At 45.3% G+C, this 22,925-nt stretch overlaps 1 protein-coding gene across 5 annotated transcripts in view; it reads left to right on the top strand.

Moving 5' to 3' along the window:
- The window catches only part of ATP11C (ATPase phospholipid transporting 11C (ATP11C blood group)), an 828,266-nt gene that overhangs the window by 736,534 nt on the left and 68,807 nt on the right, over positions 1 to 22,925 (top strand). For all 5 annotated transcript variants that reach the window (XM_086918646.1, XM_086918644.1, XM_086918645.1 and 2 more), the window contains exons 25-27: positions 6,960 to 7,095; positions 11,362 to 11,427; positions 17,066 to 17,169. In XM_086918646.1, coding sequence (XP_086774772.1) covers positions 6,960 to 7,095; positions 11,362 to 11,427; positions 17,066 to 17,169 — 306 coding nt within the window. The remainder of the gene's footprint in view (positions 1 to 6,959; positions 7,096 to 11,361; positions 11,428 to 17,065; positions 17,170 to 22,925) is intronic.

Raw genomic sequence — 22,925 nt, 5'->3', positions numbered from 1 at the left:
TTACATCCCCACCCCCTGAGGGGTGGTCCCACTAGATGGTGCACAAGAGAGTCGTGCTCACGTTTTCCATCCACCAGGGATCACGTGTATGGGCAACTCGTGCACATGTCTGAGCTCAAATATAACGCCAAGACGTGGTTCCCCCCCCCTGCCCCCCCCCTGTCCTTGTGTATCCAAAGCTCAGCCTTGGAAAGCTGTGAATCATGATGGGTGCTGTGAAGGGAGGGGGTGCCGAGGGTGGCACGGGTTCGGAGAGGCTGAGCTGGGAGCGTGGTCTCCAGGTGGGAGGCTCGGGTAACTTCAACCTTACATATGTGCACCCAGCGTCTCCTGCCTAGGGGGCCTGCCAGTGACGGTGGCGCATAGAAACAAACAGATTTTATAGAGGCGCCCTAGCGTTGCCTCTGCTTCAGTGAAAGGGAAAAATGCAGCCCCCCTTTTCCCCCTATTTGTTTTCAAAATCTCCCTCTCTGCTAGTTAAAATGTTGGCATGTGCGGTGGCACACTCCCCTCCCCCACAGAGCTGCTCCAAGCTGCCAGGTTACTCAAAACCGTGAACTGCAGGTCCGTCCCTCACACCTCTTCATCCTGCACACTGCTTCTAAGCGCTGTGTCCCTTGACGCGATAACGGCGCCTCAGAGGTCCCCACACTCCATAGAAAGACTTCTCACTCGGGCTCAAAAGCAAAGACATCCTTTCAACCTCAGACCCCACGCAGTGCAGCTAGCTATATACAGCGCCTGGATACACCCGTGGTGATGAGAGAGCTACTCAGATACTGACTGATTGATTCGTTGATTGATAGATAGATGTTGCAATACACTACATTAAAATATACGTTGCTGCTGTTACTGTTTCGATGGGCCGGATACAGCAAACATTTCTGAAATCGAGTTAGCCATACTGAGAAGTCCCAATGTTTAAGCAGTATTAATGCAGTCTACACGCCGCTGATGGTCTGTGCAGAAGCATTCAGAATGCCTGCATCAATTATTAAAATACATTTTTTTTTCGTGACTTTGCTTTTACTTGTATGATAAATTCAACTGTCTCTTTGGAGCTTGCTGTTTGGATTGTAAATCCATGTTAAAGGTTCACCGAACACCGATACAAAAGCAACATGTATATTTTGTTTTTTCTAGGAAGTCCTTTTTAGGTTTCGCTGGGGAACGGAGCCTTTAGGCTCCGTCTCCAGAGAAATCTCTTGATTGCAGTAGTGACTCTGGAATACGCCCCCCTGTCCCATTGGCTAGCTCCATAAATGGAGGCTAGCCATTGGAACAGAGAGGCGTCCGTCATGGCCGGAGGAGACTCGGGGGCGTTCCCGAGATTCTTTGGCTTTTGGCGACGTCCCGCGACGCCGGGAACGCCCCCGAATCTGTTCCGGCATTGCCGGCACCTCCCTTGCTGCTCGGGACGGGTCTCCTTATTATGCCCAGGTCTGCAGGTGAGTGACCTTCCCCCTCCCTCCCTTTCTCCCCCTCCCTCCCTCCCTTACTGCTCGATCCCCGCCCAGGGGTTTCTTCAGCCGGCCGGCCAATCCTAGCGCGGCCGGCCGGAAGTGCCCGCCCCCCCGCCGCCCGGGGGAAGAAGGAAGACGGCGGCCCACAAGAAGTATGGCGGCCCACGCGGGGCTCCCGTGGCCTGCCTGGAGGGAGCCCCGGAAGAAGCGGAGGACGTTGCCGGTCTCCCATGCTGAAGAGGGAGACCGGATTGCCGCCGTCGCAAGGAGCCATAGCGCTGTTATGTAGTCCTTCTTTTATGCCATTGCCCGGGGTCGTTTGCTCTCCCCTGAGAGCTTCCTACACTTAGAGCCGTTCACTATAGACCAATCGATGTACTTGTTCATTCGTCCACCGTTGGCGTCCAATGGCTGCGCGCGTTGCTGAGCAGCCGTCCCTGCTAGCCGCACCCTGCAGTCTGGGCGGGGCGGTGTAAGATCAGAGGGGCGGGGTATGCTCGGGATCAGTGAGAGGCAGAGACGCAGCATCCCAGGCAGGGAGCCCCCGAAGACGGGCAGGTGTTGCCGAGTAGGACAGCTGCAGCCCCGCGCCTCCGCCCACGGTGAGTGCTGTGTTTCTCGGGTGTTCACGCGCCCTGGGCCCTGCATGCTCACGGAGGACGCTGCTGGTGCCGTCGTTCCCTGGTGTGCATGGGGAGGCGGCACCCGCTGCAGACACTGCGCCTTGTGCATGTTTACGGGGATGCTCCGCTCTGGACTGGGCTCCCAATGCGCAAGCAGTGGCAAACGTGGGAGTGCCTCAGTCAAACCTTTTCCCTCCTTGGATGTGCGACGTGGGAGTGCGTTTGTCAAACCGTTCATCCCTGAATGTGTCTGCACTGCCTGTTCAAAAAATCTTTGACCATGTGAAAGAAACATGCCTCAGCTGGGCTTTCAAGCCTGCCTTCTAAGTCTAACAGGCCTGCTTATCTAAAGTACCCTTCTGTACCAGTTCACTTGCCTCTTCATAGGACCGTTTGCTATGCATATCTGCTTGTCAGACCTCCTGTAAGCAGGCCTGCTTATTTACTAACGTGGGCTTCTGTATATGTCCTCTTACCTGATGCCTATGAATCTTCCTGACTAATCTGCCCTTATGTGCATGTGAAATACGCATGTGAGTGCGCTCCAGAACAGATGTGTTCAGTAGTGTCGCGTTCCAGAACAGATGTGCATAGTAATGTCGTGTTCAGATGTTCACAGTAGTGTCGGGCGTGCCTTCGTGCGCCTGTCGATGTGATCAGTGGGTTGACAACATCCTGTGGATGTGATCTGTCATACACGCATGTGGGCGTGTCTGTCCAGCCCACCTATGTGGACCTTTAGCTGTCAAATGGCCTTGTACCAGTGTTTATCTGTCAGATCTGCGCCTGAGAAATTTACCGTTACATTTTTGATAAAGCCGCCTCTTTCAGGTATGCCTGCATTTTCCAGTCAAAATCTCCTAAAGCACCCGATGAATTTCCCTGTTGATTTCTCCAACATGCCTAGGAGAGTCTTGAACGAGAATATGTATTTACAGCAGCATAAAACATTGACGAAATGATATTTGCCATAAGGGTAACCGTCGGTGGAATACCAGCTTGCTGTTTTCCGTTATTTCCTTCCACATTTGCCTTCATTTATTTATTTGTCGCTATATTCGGTTCTCGGTTTGTAGGCGAATGGAATCCCATAAGGACGGCGAGCTGGAATATGCGCCTCTCGGGGCGATTACCACTTTGATGTGACTTGTTTGTTTATGGAGAGGCGCATCCCGCCCACCTGCTGCGGTGACGTGTGCACATCTGCCTTTCCCCACGTCATATTTACATCCTGTTTTCTTTAAGCAGCCCAGCATACTTTCTGTAAAACTGCAAGTGCACCCCCCGTGCATACTAGCAAATATCGAGTATCTTGGTTAGTTGCTCTTTTCTACTGGAAACTGAAGCACCCTGAAAGCCACCAGTGTTTAAACGCACACTGCTGGAACATTTGTGTGCACAGCTTGCTTCTACGCCTTGGCATGCTGTTGCTGCCTGTATAATTTGCATATCATTAGTATGGGCACGAGTCACTGCAACAGATAAAACATCTTTACACTCATGTCTTACAATGGCTGGAACGCCTCATCCAGCTACAGTAAATCAGCCCCTTTGATGTCAGCCACGGATCCTGGGATTGCATTCGAGCTTGAGCTTGTGACCTGGTAACCATAGGGACATTAACCCATTGGAATTATTTTGTCCTATGCTTTTCATGCACGGAGGACGTTAAACGGAAAAAAACGTTGTTCCTAATTCTTAGCGGCATCAAAGCAGACTTTGCTCCAGACCTTGTACTAAGTGGTGAAAAAATGATTTCTATGTGCGCTCTAAATATTTTCTTCAGTATTCCTTTTCTTTGAAAAAGAACAAGCGATATGTGGTTGAATGAATAATACAGTCTGACTTAGTTTGCACCAGTCATTCTTTTTTTTTTATTAAATCTTTTTAATATGCAGTTTCAGTTTGGGGTTTCTACTTCAAACTGTACTTGGATTTAAAAGGAACCTGTCTTGTATTGATTAATACATCATATGATTTTAAACCTTCACCGTTTTGTGCAACCGGCAATACACTATTACCTTGCTTCATCAAAGAAACCTATAATGATTTTGTATGAGTTACGCAATGCATATAGCTATGAGGATCACCTTGCTACTAGTTGACAAGCTGTGTGTATACAACAATAGCAGGATTATATATATATCTATATTTTTTTAGCAAAAATACGCCGCACTCAGAAATCCTTCACTTCAGGTATTTAATTAAGTAAACAGAGCCAGTCTGTCACACCGACCTGTTTCGGCCACGCAGGGCATTTCTCACTGTTGGAGGACACTACTTTATAGTCTATTTATACCACTTCCTCTCTAACCCATGCTATGGAATTCTGGGAGTTGTGGTTTTTAGTCCTTTTTAACAAAGACAGACCAACACATTGATGTCATGAGATTATATGACGAACAGAAAATTTTATTACATACTTAGTTATTACTTTTACATCATGTAAAAGTGTATATATATATTATATATCCTTGTAATTGTCACAGTGTAAGTTTTCCTATTAATAATTTTCAAAGAGAGAATAGCTCAATGGACTTGTTATTTCATTGTTACGTTTAGTATCTTTTTCTTTTCAGATTTTATGAATTTACCGTTATCAGAGTATCGATCATTCATTACCAAATTACAATATAGTGTAGTGCCCACAGGCATGGTGTGTAGTACACAGTGTCCCGGGTATTGCCAGTTCTCCTTAACATTTTGAGAGCTCAAAGTAGCTCTCCCTTATCAGTATAGTACCATACATATTTTCATTGATGTGGATGGTATTCTTGAACATTTTTATGGTGTCTTAACGCAACGTTCGTTCCAAACAAGGCAATCGTCACATGATAGTTTTTACGATTTATTGGTTAGTTTAAGATTCTTTAGAGGTGTTTTAATATCTATGTTCATAGGTGGACATGCAGTTCCTCGTTGTTAAGACCTTTGGGGATCTTCGTACGTAATCTATTGATGTATCGTGATTCCAATTGTCTGAGTTTTTTTCTTTCTATCTCATGCTCTTTCATTTTGTGGAATGGTGTCTAATCCAAAGAATTCCATTCATCTCCAGTCATTGTTTTGGCATTTGGCTATGTGTTTTGCTGTCGCGTAATTCAGATCTTTGTTTTTAACTGCTCGGATATGCTCCAAAATTCGCTTTTCAAGCCTACAGATGGTGCTACTAATGTATCTTAGTCCACATGCACATTTAATGACATAAACCACAAATTGTGTTGTACATGTGATTTTATGGTTGATTCTAATAGATCTTCCCTCCGGATCCATCATTTCTTTTGTATTGACTCCGATTTTACAAGCTTTGCAACTATTACATTTTTTGAAAAATCTTACTTGTTCTAACCAGATTTTCTTGGGTTTCTCTTGAAAGTGGCTCTGGACTATTTTTTTCCTGTAGGAAGGGTACCTTTCTGGCTCTTTGCATGTGTGTGGGGCTCTTTGCGTGTGTGTGGGGCTCTTTGCGTGTGTGTGGGGCTCTTTGCGTGTGTGTGGGGCTCTTTGCGTGTGTTTGGGGCTCTTTGCGTGTGTGTGTGGGGGTGGGCTCTTGCGTGTGTGTGGGGGCTCTTGCGTATGTGTGTGGGGGGCTCTTGCGTGTGTGTGTGGGGGGCTCTTGCGTGTGTGTGTGGGGGGCTCTTGTGTGGTGTGTGTGGGGGGCTCTTGTGTGTGTGTGGGGGGCTCTTGTGTGGGGGGCTCGTGTGTGTGTGTGTGGGTGGCTCTTGTGTGGGTGTGTGTGTGCAAATGCAATACGTCTTGCATTTGCGACAGAGTAAGCTATTGGCATTGTAAATGAGAATGCCATTTATTTATCTGTTTTCAAAACCAACACATAAATAAAAAGTTTGTCATTTACAATGCCAATAGCTCAAACTTTTCCGAAGGCGAAACCGTTGCATTGTAAATGCTTGTTCAAGGTAGTGGGCGTCCCGAGTAATTTCTTTCCGCGAAGCAACTGTTTTTTCGTGATTTTCATTTTTTTCTTTCTGAAGTTAAAGCTTCTTGGTTTTGTTTTTTTTGTACTCCTTTTTCTAGCATACCCCAGCCGCAGCGTGATCATGGTTAGACATTATAGTTGCCTGCGAGTAGGCAGGACTCAGGACTCTAGTGCCAAGGTTCTCCACTTCACCAGGCAACCCCAAGTAGCTCCTAAAGCACAGCTAGAACCTCTTCTTGCCGTGAAGCTGGCCCTGCCGGCTCACCATGGATTACTGAGCTCACCGGCTGCAATCGTCCTCTCTACATTTTCTTAGGTGGATGGGTCCTTATGCTCTCAGCATCTTTTAAACCTCGGAGAATTGCCTTGTACAGCGAATATCATTGATCCCTTTTTCACAAAGGTGCCCTATTTATTTGAACCCAAACTGGTGTTGTGTCTGGAAAAGGTCATCTTTGACGTACTTTTATCCCTAAGTTGTCAGAGTAGTGAGTGCAGAGTAGTGAGTGCAGAGTAGTGAGTGCAGAGTAGTGAGTGCAGAGTAGTGAGTGCAGAGTAGTGAGTGCAGAGTAGTGAGTACAGAGTAGTGAGTACAGAGTGAGTGTGCAGAGTGAGTGTGCAGAGCAGTGAGTGCAGGTGCAGAGTGCTGTGTGCTGTTGAGTGCAGAGTGCTGTGTGCTGGTGAGTGCAGAGGGCTGTGTATTGGCAATGTAAATGACAATGCCATTTATTTATGATTTAAAGAAAAAAAAAGAAATGTCATGAGCAATGCCAATAGCTCTACCTTTAATGATGCCGAGACCATTGCATTGTAAATGCTTGTTTATTTATAATGTTTTGTGAACATGCCCCACTGTGCTTTTTTGGCCACTGTATATGTCATTGCTTATTAAACAGAAATAAAATCGGGCTTTCGTTTGATTTCTTTTCATGGCAGGACAATTTCGGATAATGCCATGCTGCAGTGGAGGCCTTTCCTGTACTGGACCTGCCTTGGTGCTTTTGAAGGACTTGTGTTTTTCTTTGGAGTCTACTTCCTGTTCCTGAACCCATCTTTAGAAGACAACGGGCAGGTAAACAAAGGAGTGCTCCTGCCTGGTCTCTGGCCTGCACGCGGGCCATGGTTCTTACTGCTCACTATGTCTTTTCAATCTGTGTTGAGTGAATGCTCATGGTTGTGATCAATATCTTGTCAGTTGTCAGCATAATGGATCAGAACATTCTGTTTATGTATTATTTTAAATAGTGAAATAATACATTGATATGTGTATTTTGGGCAAATGTTAAACTGTATATCGAACGATGGAACCATGTAAATTTCTGCATAAGATGCTTCATAACAGATTAAAATGACCCTCTTTTGGAAAATGGGGCCAATCTAAAGGTTTTGTCAAAGTTGGTCGGTCGTTTGTGAGTGGCTGAAACACATCTTTTCAGATAAATAGTAACACAGTGGGTGTTGATGGTGGGGTCCAGCAACAGCCCTAGAATTTCATTTCTTGCCACCCCCGCTACCACTTGACCCACCAATCACCTCGACAGACCCCTTCCTTGGGCCTGTTTGAACTGTGAGAAATCTAGGCACTAAACGCTTATCTGAGTTGTCCATTACTTCTCACTTCAGCCTAAACTTTTTACTTTCAGTGGAGTGGATTACAAAGGGTAGCCTTAACTTTTTGTTCCAAGACAGCAGTTTAAGACCTGCACCTACAGTTATTTTACTATTCGAAAAGTCAAAGGTACTTGAAAAATGCATAAAAATTGATCAGGGATACTTGCGGTAAGGTGAGGGCAAATTGAAAGTTTCAGCAAAAGGAATTTCGCTGATCAAGAGACTTAAGGATAAGGGAATGAAAAGCTCAAAATATTTCTTTGTTTCAATTTCCAAGTGACGAATGTCTACAATTATTGAGTCCATGAATGCAAAGGTGTTTTAGGAAGAGAAAGTGCTATGACTTTTTGCATTTGTGTCCACTGTTAGGAATCCTTGGTTGGTTCGTATTGGTGACTGTCAGTTGTATTTCAGAGTCATATGTATCCTGCATTTGCTACACATGAGAGATACAATCTGTTCAGTAAAAAACTCAGACTCTTAGCTCAACTGTACATTATTTTTGGACCTCCATTGAGGGAGAGGGCGTGCACTTTCGCATCAGCCATGGTATGCTTCTTTTATATTGAAACAGACCTTGATGCTAATTACGGCACCACTGCCAAACTAGCAAACCGCTTACTAAAAGCGCACCTTCAAAGTGTTCACACCTATTCACATGTGGGCAGCATGTGATTGGATGGCTGACTGTTTAGAATAAGCAGTGGCAAAGCCAGTAGGTTTCGGCAGTGAAGCCTTCTGGGTTATCCAATGCTTTTTTGTTTTAGATAGCTGCTGCAATCCGCAGTGATCATCTTTAAATGGGTTTCTTAAAACATTAGAGGAGCATTCAAGGATGGCCATTGTTTCTGTTTTTAGCTCTCTCATTTTAACCCCATACAAAACTGGCCTTCATACAAATGATATATGAAGCACTGGCCTGATTAAAGCATCAATTGCAAGGGGAGGAGCCACTCTCTGCTCAGTTGGGAGTCCCATGATAACATCCCTCATATCTCATATTGAGTCCCTGCATGTAAACCACCCATGTCCCTGCAGTCTGATATCAATAGTTCCATGCCCGTCACTGCATCACTAAGTTATTAGGGCATGGCTTAAAAAGTAGTCTGAAAAGCTGTTCTTAGTATAGTGTGCTGCCCGACTGTATTTGCTGCTTCTGTCATTGCATCCAGATATATAATAAAAGTAACTTTACACCTACAACAAGCCAGGACTATTGGCTTTGCCAGTGCTTGCTCGTTACACAAGATAAATAAGCAACAACCATGGCTTCGTGTTATAGCATGCTGAAAATGCATCCATTCTCAAATGATGAGACTGTGAAAGTACTATAACAAGTCTCTTTGAAGTTACATAAAAGGCAGTGAAGTATTGCTGCAGTTTGATTTTTTTTCACCCTGGGGGTAAGGGCAAAAATGGAGAGCCCGATAGGGACCCGTCTCTGCACCTACTTTTAAGAACTGCCGGTTCTCAGCACCGGCACGACCCGGCCCACTTAAAGCCCAGGGGGGGGGTGTGTTTATTTACAGTGACTCGCTAAATCTGTTTAGCTCCTAGTGTCAAGTATGTCATCCTTGTCTTTTTTGCAAGAAAGCTCTTTTTTAAACTCAGTCACTTTAGAAGAATCATGTGGTTGCAGGTATCCTTGGTGTCTTAGCAATTCTTTCCAGTATGTCTCTATACTGGATATTACCGCCAGAAAGCCAGTTCATTGCTCTACATCGCACATCTTCGTCATTACATGCCGATCGTATCAGCTGATGTGTTCCAATTTATTAGGGGTTAGCTGTCAAAGGAACATGTGCTTCTACGTTATCGCTCTATTTTGGACGCTTTGCGCTAACTTTGGGATGTCCTTCCATAGACTCTGTCATCGAGGTGTATAAGTTTTTGTGCACAACATTTTCTCCTATCTATTCATTTAGGGTCAAATGGGGTCCATGTCCCCCCTCGGACATCCCCTCAGTGACTGCACCCGCCTGCAATGGAATCTCTATTCCCCTTTAAATGTGCAGGTGGGTTGCTACCTGCACAGTGAAAAGTAAAGTAAAGTAGCTGCTCCATATTTCATGTGAATGCACTGCCTCCAGGGCGCAGGGGCAAAGACACTCATGCGCCACCTATAATATGGCGCACTGTTGTCAGCGCGCCCCTTGAGAGCAGCCCTCTGGGGATGAAATGGATCCCCCAGATATCCTGTAGCAGGTGGGTGCAATCACTGACTGCACCCGCCTGCAAGGAGATCTCTAATCGGGTTCCTGCCTGCACTGTGAAACATTGAGCTGTTGCTTTAAAACAGCTCTGCATTTCACTTGAATGCTCTGCCCCCAGGGCAGTATGAGTTTGCGGTCGCCCTGGGGGCAGCACATACCATGTAATAGGTGCACTTTCTCCGTTTGCGCCCGGCACTCCCGTTTTAAGGTGCGCTAGGTGCAAACAGGGAAAGTGCGCCCTAATACATAATATGGCCCCTGGAGTCCTGCTACCCAAGAGCCTCGGGGGTTGATTTGGAGTCCCATTTAAACACCAATGGTGACAGTAATGGAAGTTAACAGACCCATCGGATTTAGGAACCTGCAGAAACATGACCTATTCAATGTCTTTCTCAATCACATACTACATTCTAAATGCAGGTTGGGTCTCTGCGTTAAATGAGGAATGACCAATTTAATCTAGACCGAAATTACCATTTCTCCCTATTTTCCTCATTTCCAAAGGACGCTCAAGGACCCACTTTTACTCTCTGATAAGTCTGTCCTCATGGTTTTAAAGATGCCCTAAGTATCATTAACTCACGGGGGTGAAGTAACTGGGTGAGTTTACCAGGGGCCGTATTACATAAAGTGCACCGGAGGCACAATGGGCACTTTGGTATTACAGAAGGGGCCGCAGACGCTTGTACGGCCCATACTATAATACCAATAGCGCTGGTGCACATAAAGCGCCAGCACTATCATTAAGGGGGCGTTTCCTCATGTGCATGGGAGTGTACCCCATGCAAATGAGGAAATCCCTTTGCCTCTGCACCCACGCCGTATTACCGACACAGGTGCAGAGAGAAAGAATCCCTCAGGAGGCACACTGACAGTGGGCCTCCTGGGAGCAGCCCTCTGCAGGGGACAGAGTGGGTCCCATGGACCCAGCAGACATCCTCTTGGAGGTCTGTGCGGTCACTGACTGCACCCGCCGGCAAGTGGATCTCGATTCCTCTTTAAATGTGCAGGCGGGTTGCGGCCTGCATAGTGAAACACGGAGCGACTGTAAAGCAGCCGCTCCGTATTTCACATGAATGCGCAGCCTCCAGGGCAGCACGAGTTTGCGGCTGCCCTAGGGGCAGCGCATTCACCACAATCCGGCACACTTTCATTCATTGCGCCGGGCGCACAGTGCACTGCGTTAAACAGTGTGCCACATATTTAATGCGGCCCCTGGTAGTGAGATCTTAAGACTTTGAGATCTGTCCCTGACATGCCTTCTCCGGTGACTCGCTACGATGTACCTGCAAAGTGCAAACAATAACCCAAGTAAACTTCATCAGGTGAGAATATTAAACCATATCAACATTTTTGCAAATTGTTTTTCCCGCTGCAAAATTCTGCACATTTTGTAACTTTCTCTTCTTCACCAATCAGTGCTTGTCTGCCATAATAGAGATATTGTAGAATACATGTGTGATTCTTTCATTACTTTCTAATGAGATCTAAATTAAAGTCTTTTTATTTTATAGGTATCTGGCAACTGGACGTTTGGAACGCTTGTTTTCACTATATTAGTGTTTACAGTTACCCTAAAGGTTAGTATAATATTTGTGGTTTATTCATTTTAGGCAGAAAAAAACTGACATTTATCGCCTCAGGCTCCCTGTCTGTCTTTGTCGTGCACATACAGTAACTGTGCTACCAACAGCCTATAAAGAATACCACATCTCTTTCTCTCTTACAGAAAAGTAAATTATCCATATTACAAATTTAAATCTGTGAAGTATGGCCACATTCTTTAAGAGTCTCTAGCCATGCTTGCCACAGCCGCCATCTTTATTGTACAGCTCCTTCAGTAACAGGTCCACAATACCTTTTCCAACACAAGCACACACCTCTACTTCCTCAACTATGATCTTCCATTACACTATCCACTTAATTACAATTACGTCCTCATGCAATAATTGGAAACACTATAGCTCTACCATAGGCAAGTCTTCAACCAACGCATTGTAGGCAACACACCAGGGTCATGCATATTTCTACTCTGTCTGAAAATGTATCACATGTATTTCTCTATGTTTCATGCAATTAAGTCAAAAACACATGCCATAGATGCGAATTAAATACTGTTCTTTTCACCCACCAAAGTGTGGCCAAATCTTTGTAACCACAACTACCTAACCTGGGAAGAATACTCAAGGAACGAAAATCAATTAAGTGCTGCATTGTTCTGTTATCACAACAAATAACCATAGATATGTTGCAAACCTTCAGAGCCATAACTGGGACTTCCTGTATGTTCCTCCGAGCTCCCCTTGGTCAGTATTAACACCAACCTTGGTTACACCTCCTCTTGTTCAGAAGTACCACCTAACTCTGCCATTTCGGTTTCTTCTGTCAGTGTTCCATTCAACCATTACCCTGTGAGTGGCCCAAGACTGCTGTAACATGCTTAAAGATCCTCTTCATCATAAATAAAACCATTTGACGGGACGCGAATAAGGCCCCATTCTCTGTGTCTGTGTCTAATGCAAAAACCTTCCAGCTGAATAGGTGGCCCGGGCAGGACACCACTCTCTTAACAATGGGAGCTAACATAAACTACACTGCTCTGTCCTTTTAGTAAAATAACGGACCACGACAATGATGTACTTCATGCTGTCATCACAGTGCTAATAGAACCAATGAAACCTCCCCCCCAGTGGGTGCCACAAACCTGTCATTTCAACTGAAATCATAGGTGCATTTTCCAACATGTGTCCTCCATGTAGCCTAAACCACAAGCCTGAATATGGAATATGAGTTTTCACTTTGGACTGGTGCCCGATATACCAGGTGTCTAAGAATGGTGGTTAATCATCACCTTAACAACTCGCAAAGCGCTCCCTACCTGTGCCCAGCTTCTGCCAGTTGCAATGCTGCCCCCCAACTGCCACTTCCTGTTCTGCAGACCTTCTCCCTATGAGCTTTGCTGTTGTCCCCTCCTTCTCCGTCCTCACTTCCCCGTACCTCCAATCCTTTGCCGTGCTAGCTCTATGTCCAATGCAGTTCCTTTGGCGTCAGTGTTTGTCATGTACCCATCCTCTCTTCCCTCGCAGAATACCTCTCCCTGCTAACTGCTCTTATGACGTGTCCAGCCCAAGTGACCATGTGAAGGGTGGAATTGTCAAATGTAAGATCCATTGAGACTTCTCGGTTGGAGCCTGTGGGAAGAGCGGCTCAGTCCCTTTGAGTACCCTCCAAAGTGTTTCAGTCTGACCCAGACCTACAATGTCCTTCACCAAATGTATACTTTTCCATCTCATCTGAATGCATTTGCTTATGCTCCCGCATCCCAGAATGATCTTTATATCTCAATCACCTTCTCCATTTTCTGAAGACCCCTGCCTTCCATCAGCAATTCCTCTTACTCCTCCGTATATAACCTTCCTCTCCACTCTGACCTTTCAGTGCCTTCCTATCTCTCTTCTCCTCCTGTGCCACTTCTGTTTCACGTTCTTCCACAACCTTTCTCTCCACTCTAACCTAACTGTCCCCTTAGACCCGCTCCTCTTTCAGTTCCTCTTCCCTGTTTCACCTTCTTCCACTACCTCCATCTCCAGACTCACCCAGCGGTCCCTTCCTTATGCCTGTTTTTTCCTTTCCGTCTCCCTACTCGACCTTGTGCAACAGTGTCATTCTCCTCCTTCCCCCATGCACCTCCTCCCCCACCTTCTCCAGTAGCCTCAATTAATCAATCCGGATTTGTAAAGCGTAACTTATCACCCCGGTGGGGGGGGGGCATCCATGCGCTGAGGATGGGCCGATTAGCCTAACAGCCAGGTCTTGAGTGCTCTCCTGAAGTCCGAGATGGTGGTGGAGGTCCAGAGGTGGAGGGCCAGGTCGTTCCAGGATTGGGCAGCGAGGTAGGAGAAGGATTAGCCCCCAACTCCCTCTCTCAGTCCTTTCCAATATATTTTCCCCTCTCTCCGGACCATCTTTCCCTTGTATCATCCTTGAGCTGCCCTCCCAAATCTGCCCCGGGAGTCTCCACACCTCGTCTTCCATCCTATCCCCCCACAACCTAGCAGTTTCCCACTTACCCATTTCTCTATCTACCAAGGCTGTTCCCAGGCCTCACCTACCAAACCCCCTCCATCCAGCTAAACATCCCCATTTCTCTCACGGTGCCCCATCCCACTTACACACCCCTTAAATGTCACATCTATCGCCTTTTTGGGGACCTTCTAATCCCATCAGTCACTTCCCCTCTTCTCCCAACTTGGACAGCCTAATCCTGTTGTCTCTCCTCCATCACTTACCAACCCCCTGTAGTAGTCAGCCTGACTGAAGACTGTAAGATGGTTTAGACTTTAGAGCAAAGCCAGAAAACACTGAGAAGCCGCAGCTCGGATAGCATTCATAGTATGTAGATGTAGTAAGACACACTACACGATGATAGAGTTAAGTAGAATTTAATAAGTGATTATCATCAGGTGCTCCCAGCTGGGCGGCATATCGTTTCACAACATTCCAAAGCTGCCTCCAGGCTGACAGCTTGAGCAGAACCATCATAGGGGAAAAGGGAGGGGGGAAACGACCAGGAGGGAGAAACCATTACCAAGTTACAACACATCTTCCTCCCTAAGGGAACAGGAGAGGAGGGGAAAGAGACGGGCTGGGGGGAACAATGAAATACCGTAACCTTTGGTCCGCAAATCAGACTTTTTCCTAGGTCAAAGCCTAGGTAACTGATGCAAGGCTAACCTACTCTAACATGAGGGCTCACCTCATGCTATACTGCCTGTGCCAGGACGGGGTGGTCCTTTTCCTGTGACTTTCCCTTCGCTGCCCCAGTTCCACCCCTCTGTCGCCAGACTCTGCTATATCCTCCCCTAACAAATCTCTCTTGGTAGTGACAGGGACCACCCTATCTTGACTCCACACTCTTCCATCCTGCATCACTACAACATTGCTCTTGACCTCCCTTATCCTCTCTGGGGCGTAGAACCTGTCCTCACTTTTCCCCACTCTGTCTGGCCTCCTGATGTACACCATCTGTCCTCTAGACTAATATTGTTACCTGTCCCTTCGAGATGAGCGAAGAAGTGATTGGTTCGACTGTTTTTGAGTCGGTGCTCTGAGAAAATGGCATCTGTGGCCTTGTTGTTGATTTGTTGTAAGATTCAGAGTGAAGCCCATGGATTCCACAGTTGTTCTGAGTCTGGAAGAAAATCTAAGGGACTAAGATAAAAGTTTGGCTTCACAGAGATATTTAGTCCCTCAGAAGACAGTGAAGCAAACAGAGGATTTGGAGTCCTCCAGGTGTGTAACTCAGGCCTCTTCATCCCCCGTTGAACTGGAGAGTGTTCACCCTACGGTCTGTGAATATCTGTGCGATGCAGGAGTCTCAGGGTTCTTTCAACTAGTGCTTAATTTGAGCCGGTGGGGTACAGGTGGGACCCACTGACATTCATTTTTGTGGCTCTGCACTCATTTTTCCTTATCAGACTTCTACCCCGAGAGAGAAAAACACAAAATGGGGAAAAAAGAGAAACATGAAAAAACGGCGACAGAGGGAGAAAGAAAGATTGAAAAAGAACCTGATCGAGTGAGATAAAGGGACAGGGCGTGCTTGGTAGTGGATATAAAAGGCAATCAAAACTACGCAGCCTTGGTATTCAGCACCCCCAATATTCATAGCACCAGATGCAGACTTCTGAAGAGAAATTTGGACCCAGGCACTCATTGTTTTACAACTTAAGCACGCCCCTCACCCTGCACATCGGCTCCGTGGTCAGACTGGGAACCAAAACTGGCCCTGGCAAACAGCTCGGCCGGCCCCTTGGAGGGAGGGAGGCAAGGAAGAGGGGGTGATAGTTGGAAGCACCACTCCTGTCTCACCGCTGCCGCTTTTATTACAGGGGCCGATACTGCAGCTGAGCTGCTAAACCGGCCCCCAGTAACCACAAAAACGGTCCCCCAGGGGTCCAAAACCGGTCAGTGCCGTCATGTGATCCTGGCAGAAAGATGCCGGAGGCTGAGTCTCCCCCTTGCACATGCATAGCATACCATCGAGTACACAATTCCTCCAGGTGGCTCACATTGGCTCCCTGGAGGTAGAGCAGTGCATTCTGGGTTTAACAAGGAAGGCCTACTTCGCTGCATGGGAAAATGCCCTAGACCTCATTTGTTTGTTTTGTGAATGTGCGGGTGCTTTATGCACCTTAGCGCTGTGTGGTAATTTCGATGCAGGTGCTGCCCAAAATCAATTGGGGCAGGAGCAAGCCTAATTTGAATATGGCCGGTCTCTGTCTAGAATGACAAGATGTGCAAAAAACAGATGGTCTGGAATGCGGCCCAGGGCGATTACCAATGGCTAAGATTAATTCAAACATGTCTTCACTTTGTTGATTTTGCTATATTATCATTACAAGTAAGAAATGGCAAAAGAAGGCTGACCCAAAGCCCTTATGCTTATATTTGCTTGTTTGTTCAGGCCACTCTCTGGGCTATCTATTCATGCACTCAATCACAAATGTATTCACTGCACCTATCGCATGTACTGTCCATGCTCTCACACTGCCCCAGGCCAATACCCCTGCCCACTTCTTCCATCAATACAATCCCCTCTACAACTAGCTATTCTCCCACGCACCCACTCACCAATCCAACCATCCATACACTCACTCTTTCATCCATGCAGCGTTCACACACTCGCGCATCCATCCAACATCTATTCACTTATCTATCCAGTCATCCATTGTCTCATTCTCACATTTGTCCACTCACCTAGCCACACAACCTCACGCACAGTTAGTGAAGAAGCACACACCAACAATCGACCAAGAAGCTATTTCAAAGGCCTCTTGCCTTTACCAGTGGTGGGCCTTTTATTTGTCTTTCTTGCACGAATTGCATTCCACTTAAAACTAAAAGCTTATTCCTCAAGAACTACATTTAACTCTTTTTAGAAACATTTTGCTCGGATGTTATATCTTTACACATCCTTTGAAAAAACACAGTGTCATGGGCTGTAATACAAGGCGTACACAACTACAAGTGGCTGAAGGGGGGGGGGGGGTGTTGTTAGAGTCGCAGTAATTAATTGTTGAATTTAACAGCCCAGTAGTGCAACTATCCTTTTCTGCAGTAGGGTACATTTTGCAACATCATTTTTTAAATGTTCTTTTTCAATGAACGCACGACCGTGATAAATTATTGTTTATTTTGTGTTTTTTGTCCTTTCAGCTGGCGCTCGATACTCGATTCTGGACGTGGGTTAATCACTTGGTGATTTGGGGATCGTTAGCATTCTATGTATTTTTCTCTTTCTTTTGGGGAGGAATCATCTGGTAAGTAATTGTTCTATTCATTTATATACCATCAATGATTGCCTGTCGGCCATCAGATGTAAGGCCTTTTTCCATTGGTGTGTAAGGTGACAAAGCAGAGTATGACGGGCACCTTCCAATGATACCTATCCCCTGCCAGTACACTGGGGCATGCAATCTAGACAGTGGTGCTCTTCTCTGTCATGGTACAAAATAAAAGTATCACCTCTTGCCCCGCCAGATCCCAGAAAATCAGCCCCACCTTTTGTCATAGAGGGGGCGAGAAGGATCATTTGTCGCTGTCATATTTTTTTTTGGTTTGAGGTAAAATGTTGCTGTTGCCAGAACGTCCACCATGGTGACTCGGTTGTACCTTGTACTGATGAACTTCAAAGACATAGGGCCCAAAAAGCAAAGTTATTAGGACCTCGTAGTGGAAGATACGTATGCGGATGTGGGAACTTTTGAGGGAAATTCCAGTTTGTGATTCTCAGTATCCTTAACGGGGTTTACTCACTCAGAAACTCTGCCAGTGTGTTAGATTTCTTTTGTGAGCAAGTCTGCTCTTAGGTTAATGTTTGTGGGTCCTTTCAATGATAAACTTGTAAGAATTGAGGAAGACGGAGACGCTTGCACACACACCTAACAGGGTTATATGTGTGTTTGTTACCTGTTCAGAATTGCGTAGATGGGTGGTGGCTATCCACAAGTTTGCAAGTGTTTGCTTTTAACTACAGGATAACCCTCTTAGAAAACCCCCCCAGAGGCTGCTTTTCTCGATTTGTAAATGCACTTGGCAAATGCAAAATTCTGCCAGCCTTGATTCTGTGAATCAGGGCTGGTAATTTGCGGTCATAGAGAGAAGTCTTCGTTCACCTAGGTGTGACTTACGAGTAATAACACTTTTGTGAATCCGGACTTCAATCTTCCTTAGCCTGCAGATTTTATGGATTTACCCTTAATAAAAAGCGTCGACATTGGAGGACTTTATGGTATTGTTCTGCAGTGGGAGGGGCGATGTATTATACTACAGGCTGGCTGTTACACTGTAGGAGTGACTGACTAGCCTTTACGTCTAGTTGCACAGGGCGGTTTTGTTTACCCTTCTATGTAATCGCTTGCCCTCTGATAAGATATTGCGTTTCTGTCTGTCTAGGCGTCAACGTGATAATGTCAGATTTGTGAAAATTAGGTTCTTTGTTTCTAGTATAACTCATTTTTTTATTTATATTTCTAGTGATGATATGGTGGCACGTTTTTCATTTATGTACCACATTAAAGTTAGATTCAGCATGCTGCTTAAGGGAAAGAATTTCAATTTGCAGATGATCTCATATGCTGGTTGCAGACCACTGATATTTTACTACCAGTTTCTTCACTTGCTGTAGCGCCCAAGTGGCGAAGTATATGCCCTGATATGGGTTCCATGCTTAATGTGCCACTTGAGCCAAGTTACACCTGAATGTGGAGACTCAAGTAGGCAGAAAGCAGTCTTGGATTGCTTGTCATCCTGTTCAGAGAAGACCTGGTTGGGCATTTTGGGCCTGATTTGCATATGGACGGATCTAATCTGAGGTTGCATGGTGGGCAAAAAATGATGGGTTGGATTGCTTCCTGAGCAGTAGTCAGTGGTTCGACTGTTTTGAAGTATTCCTCCCATCAGCAACAAACAGCAGCATTCGGTGTCCAAGGCAACAAAACATTTGGGCACTCAGGGCAGGGGAACACGTCCATTACCATGCAATGGACGATTCCATCCCAGCATCTTTGTTCCTGTTCTGACTGGATATTCCTGTCTGTACTAGTTAGTGTGCAGATTTCCAGTATTCACAGTTGATTGCCAGCGATAGGCGGGGTGTTTCTGGCTCGGTGCAACCTACAGCTGGGATGGTGTCAGAAGTCAACTTGCCATGAAACCTTATTCTTGGTGTAATTCTGTCCAGCGGTTCGGGCAGTAGGTTTGACAATGTGTTCCTATGGGAATTAACAATACAAATGGACCTTTATTTTGTGCCCCTGTTTATCGGTCCCCACTGCACGGATCACCCCAAAACTTTCCATGACACACAGAACCTACTTTGGCACATTTTGGGGAAAAGTTTTTGAAGATTGGTCAAACAACGCCAAAGTTATAGGCAAGTAAAAAAAATGCTTTTCCCATGGAAACTAGGTCCTAACTATTACTACCTAAAGGCGACCCCAGTAGGTAATATATATTGCCTACTATCAGGCACATGCATCAAAAGAAAAAACGGTCGCAAACGGGCAGATTCTCAGAATCTGCTCCTTTGCGACCGGTATTTTTACATTTGGGATGCATCATCCCAAATGCAAAAATCCCATTTTAAGTAATCTTTAAATTGTGATTACTTAAATTGCGATTGCAGTTAAGGAACTACACATTGAGATTCCTTAAATGCATTGCAGTAAAGTGAAAAAAATGCAATTTCACTAATAGAGGGCGCAAATTACCATGAAGTTGAACTTCATGGTAATTTGCAAAAACTTTGAAAATGCATTATTGTGCATTTTTCAAAGTTTCATGTTGCCCACACACATGTCCTCAGGGTATGTGTGTGCGCAACATATGTGCACATATCAATTTTAGGGGTGCAGCAGGGTGTCCTTTTGACACTGTTGCACCCTGAAATTGCATGCACAATTTACAGAGACCTATTGGCACTCGCTAATTGCACATGCAATTTCCCATTCATTCCTATGGGCAATTCAATTCAATTAATTTTATTATGTTTTGGCTCTCAAAAGAGGGCCACATAAAATTTACAAAATAAAAGCAGGAGACAAGTACATATCAAAATTATAACGTTTGAGAAAACATATTTAAGTACAAAACTAACATACAATAACAAATCTACAGCGGGTCGCAATGTCAAACATCTCCAGAGGCATATTAATAAATAGCTAAAAAACCTTTAAAAAAGTTAAAAATATGGAAACAGAACATTTCATTAGGAGGCCAATAAAGTGCATGGAGAAAGCCGTTCAAAGTGGAAATGCCCAGACGGATACAAATACATTTTAACCATCTGAGACGCAATTTACGGAGCGCAGGGCAAATCAGTAAAACATGCATACAATCCTGGGTACTCAATTTACATAAATTGCACATAGAAGAAGAACCATACCATTTAGATAGGAGTAGATTTAAAGGAACTAGGTCGTAACGTAAAAGAAACCAAAATCTACGAATACCATGCGGCAGGTTCCATGTAACATAAGGTTGGGCCGACTTCATCACATAGGAATTAAGGAGATGGTCTACTTTCCTTTTTTCACAGATTAACTTTTTATCAGACTGAAAACATAGATCCCACGAGGCCTCTTTTAAAACGAGTTTTAATTGTAAGGGAGAATACAAAAACAAGGTGTTTTCATCTAATTTTAGAAGGGTTACGGCTTTTCTAAAATTCCTTACAAGTTGAGAAAACTCTTTAAAATTACCCAATAATTCGCTTCTGAGGAGAGCTCTCATCGTCCCTAATTCAGCTCTAGCCAGGCAGGCCACCCATCTTACTAGGGCACATAACCCCTGTACCCAGCTGCTCCTGAGACCGAAGTCGAGCCTGCAGGCGGCCAAAGAGCACGCAGTATTTAGGGAGGATAGGGATCTTAGGAGTCTCCCCTCAATCTTATGGCAAAAGTCCCAATATTTCACCTCTATAAGTTCTATACCATACAATATCGTTGCGGGGATTTTAGACCTATACACCTCCAATAAGCACGAAAAGTGCCATTCCCCGTAGCCTGATAGAGGGAATTTAAACCTTTGCCATGGGCGAGGGCTTTGCGTGAACTATGCTCAATATGGAGCCTCTCACTCAAGTTAGCCGTGATGATTTTCCCCAGGAAGGTATAGGACTTAACAACCTCCAGTTTTTGGCCGCCGATATACCAACCAAAATTTACAGATCGGCACTTCTTCTTACCGGCTATGCACATGACTTTACTTTTGGATATATTAATCTTCATGCCATGGGCGGCAGCAAAGACATGAAGAGCAGAAGAGCATGTAGCCGATTTGTAAGTCCTTTAGGGGTCAAGTCTAAAATAAGGACGTCATCGGCATACATCAAGCAGGATATAGAAGTCCCCCCCACCACCGGGGCAATACCCTCTCGGACAGACAAGGCGGCGGGAAGGTCTACCGTATATAAGGAGAACAAAAGGGGAGCCAATAAACAGCCTTGTTTGAGGCCATTCAGAGATAGAATTTGATGGGATAGCCCCCTTTCGCCCCTAGCAAGATCCTACACCAGGTCTCTGTATGAAGAGACCGAACCAGCTCCAATAGATAGGCTGGAACGCCAAGAGCTGCCAATTTTCTCCACAGCGTTCTGCGATCTACTTTGTCGAACGCTGTGGAGAAATCAATAAAAGCGGCATACACAACCCCGCCTCTCACCTGCACGTATTTGTCAGTAACCACATGGAGAGCGGTGAGGTTGTCTAACGTGCCGTGGCCCCTACGGAAGCCAGTCTGTTCAAAAGGCAAGATATTGTTCTCCTCGACCCAATCGGAGAGGGAGTTTAAGAGACATTTCGCAAAGACCTTTCCGATACAGTCGAGGAGGGCTATCAGACGATAATTGCTGGGGTTATCCCTAGTTCCCTTCTTAAAAATAGGGACCAAGATACTTCCCCTCCAGGAAGCAGGTACCGTTTTAGACAAAAAACAGGCTTTAAACAGTGGATACAGGATTTTACTCCACCTTAAAGGATCCTGTTTCAGGACCGTCATGGGGAGTTCGTCAGGACCCATTGCCCCAGAGGCACGCATATTTTTTATAGCCATCTCAATTTCTTCCTCTGAGGGATAATTAATGAGTCCTTCGGGTGTTGCATCTAGGGCGATATCTTCACCTGTAATACCATTCCCTGCATAAAGATCCCGAATATAGGTAATCCATACCTCTTCAGCTATAGGGATGGGAGAAGGGCTTATTCTGGTACCACATCCCTTCCCGATTATTGCCCAGAATTCTCTGATCCTGCCATGAGCAACTGATTCCCTCAAGTTGATCCAAACAATATCCTCCTTTTCCTTTTTTATTTTTACCTTTAGTCTGCATCTCTTCCTTTTTAGCCTAGAAATGTCTTTTTCTCGTTCCATGACTCTATCTAGATATTGCTCACGGACAAGTTTATTTATTTCCTTATTCAGGCTGCGCAGTACACTAGGCACCACTACCCCTTTTCTAGGGCGTGAAGTTTTTTTTACATGTAAAGTAATGTTTCGCATGAATTTTTCAAAATAAACTATTTCATGCCCACGCCACTCATTTAATTCTATTAGAGTTTCAGATAATGAATCCTGTACCCCCTTAATGGCGGAAGGATTCCAGAAACACCTTCCCGAGGAAGCGTGGAAGGCAGCGTCACTGCCGTCAAGAGACCAAGGCGCAGTGGGCATAGGATTTAAAGAAATAGTTATAAGCAGTATACTATGGTCGCTCAAAGATGTAGGCATAATCTTAAAATCCTGAATATAAGGAAACAAGCCATAGTCCGAGATTGCATAATCCAAGATAGAAGACCCAAAAGGCGACTTATGTGTAATGTAGGACCATAGGAATGAATAGGAAGCCATTCCTTATTTGCGACTCGCAATTGCGAGTCACAAATAAGGAATGTGTAGGAATCGCTATTTTTTACAGCCATTCCTACATGCATAGGCTTTTGCGAATCCTTAATTGCGATTCCTTAATTATCGCATTTAAGGACTCGCAAAGTCCTACCCTGATGCATGTGCCTGTATA

Source organism: Lissotriton vulgaris, chromosome 4_1, assembly GCF_964263255.1.
Source record: "Lissotriton vulgaris chromosome 4_1, aLisVul1.2, whole genome shotgun sequence".
In the NCBI taxonomy this organism is placed as follows: domain Eukaryota; kingdom Metazoa; phylum Chordata; class Amphibia; order Caudata; family Salamandridae; genus Lissotriton; species Lissotriton vulgaris.
The sequence above is the reverse complement of the archived record's forward strand: the minus strand, read 5'-3'. Positions and strand labels throughout refer to the sequence as shown.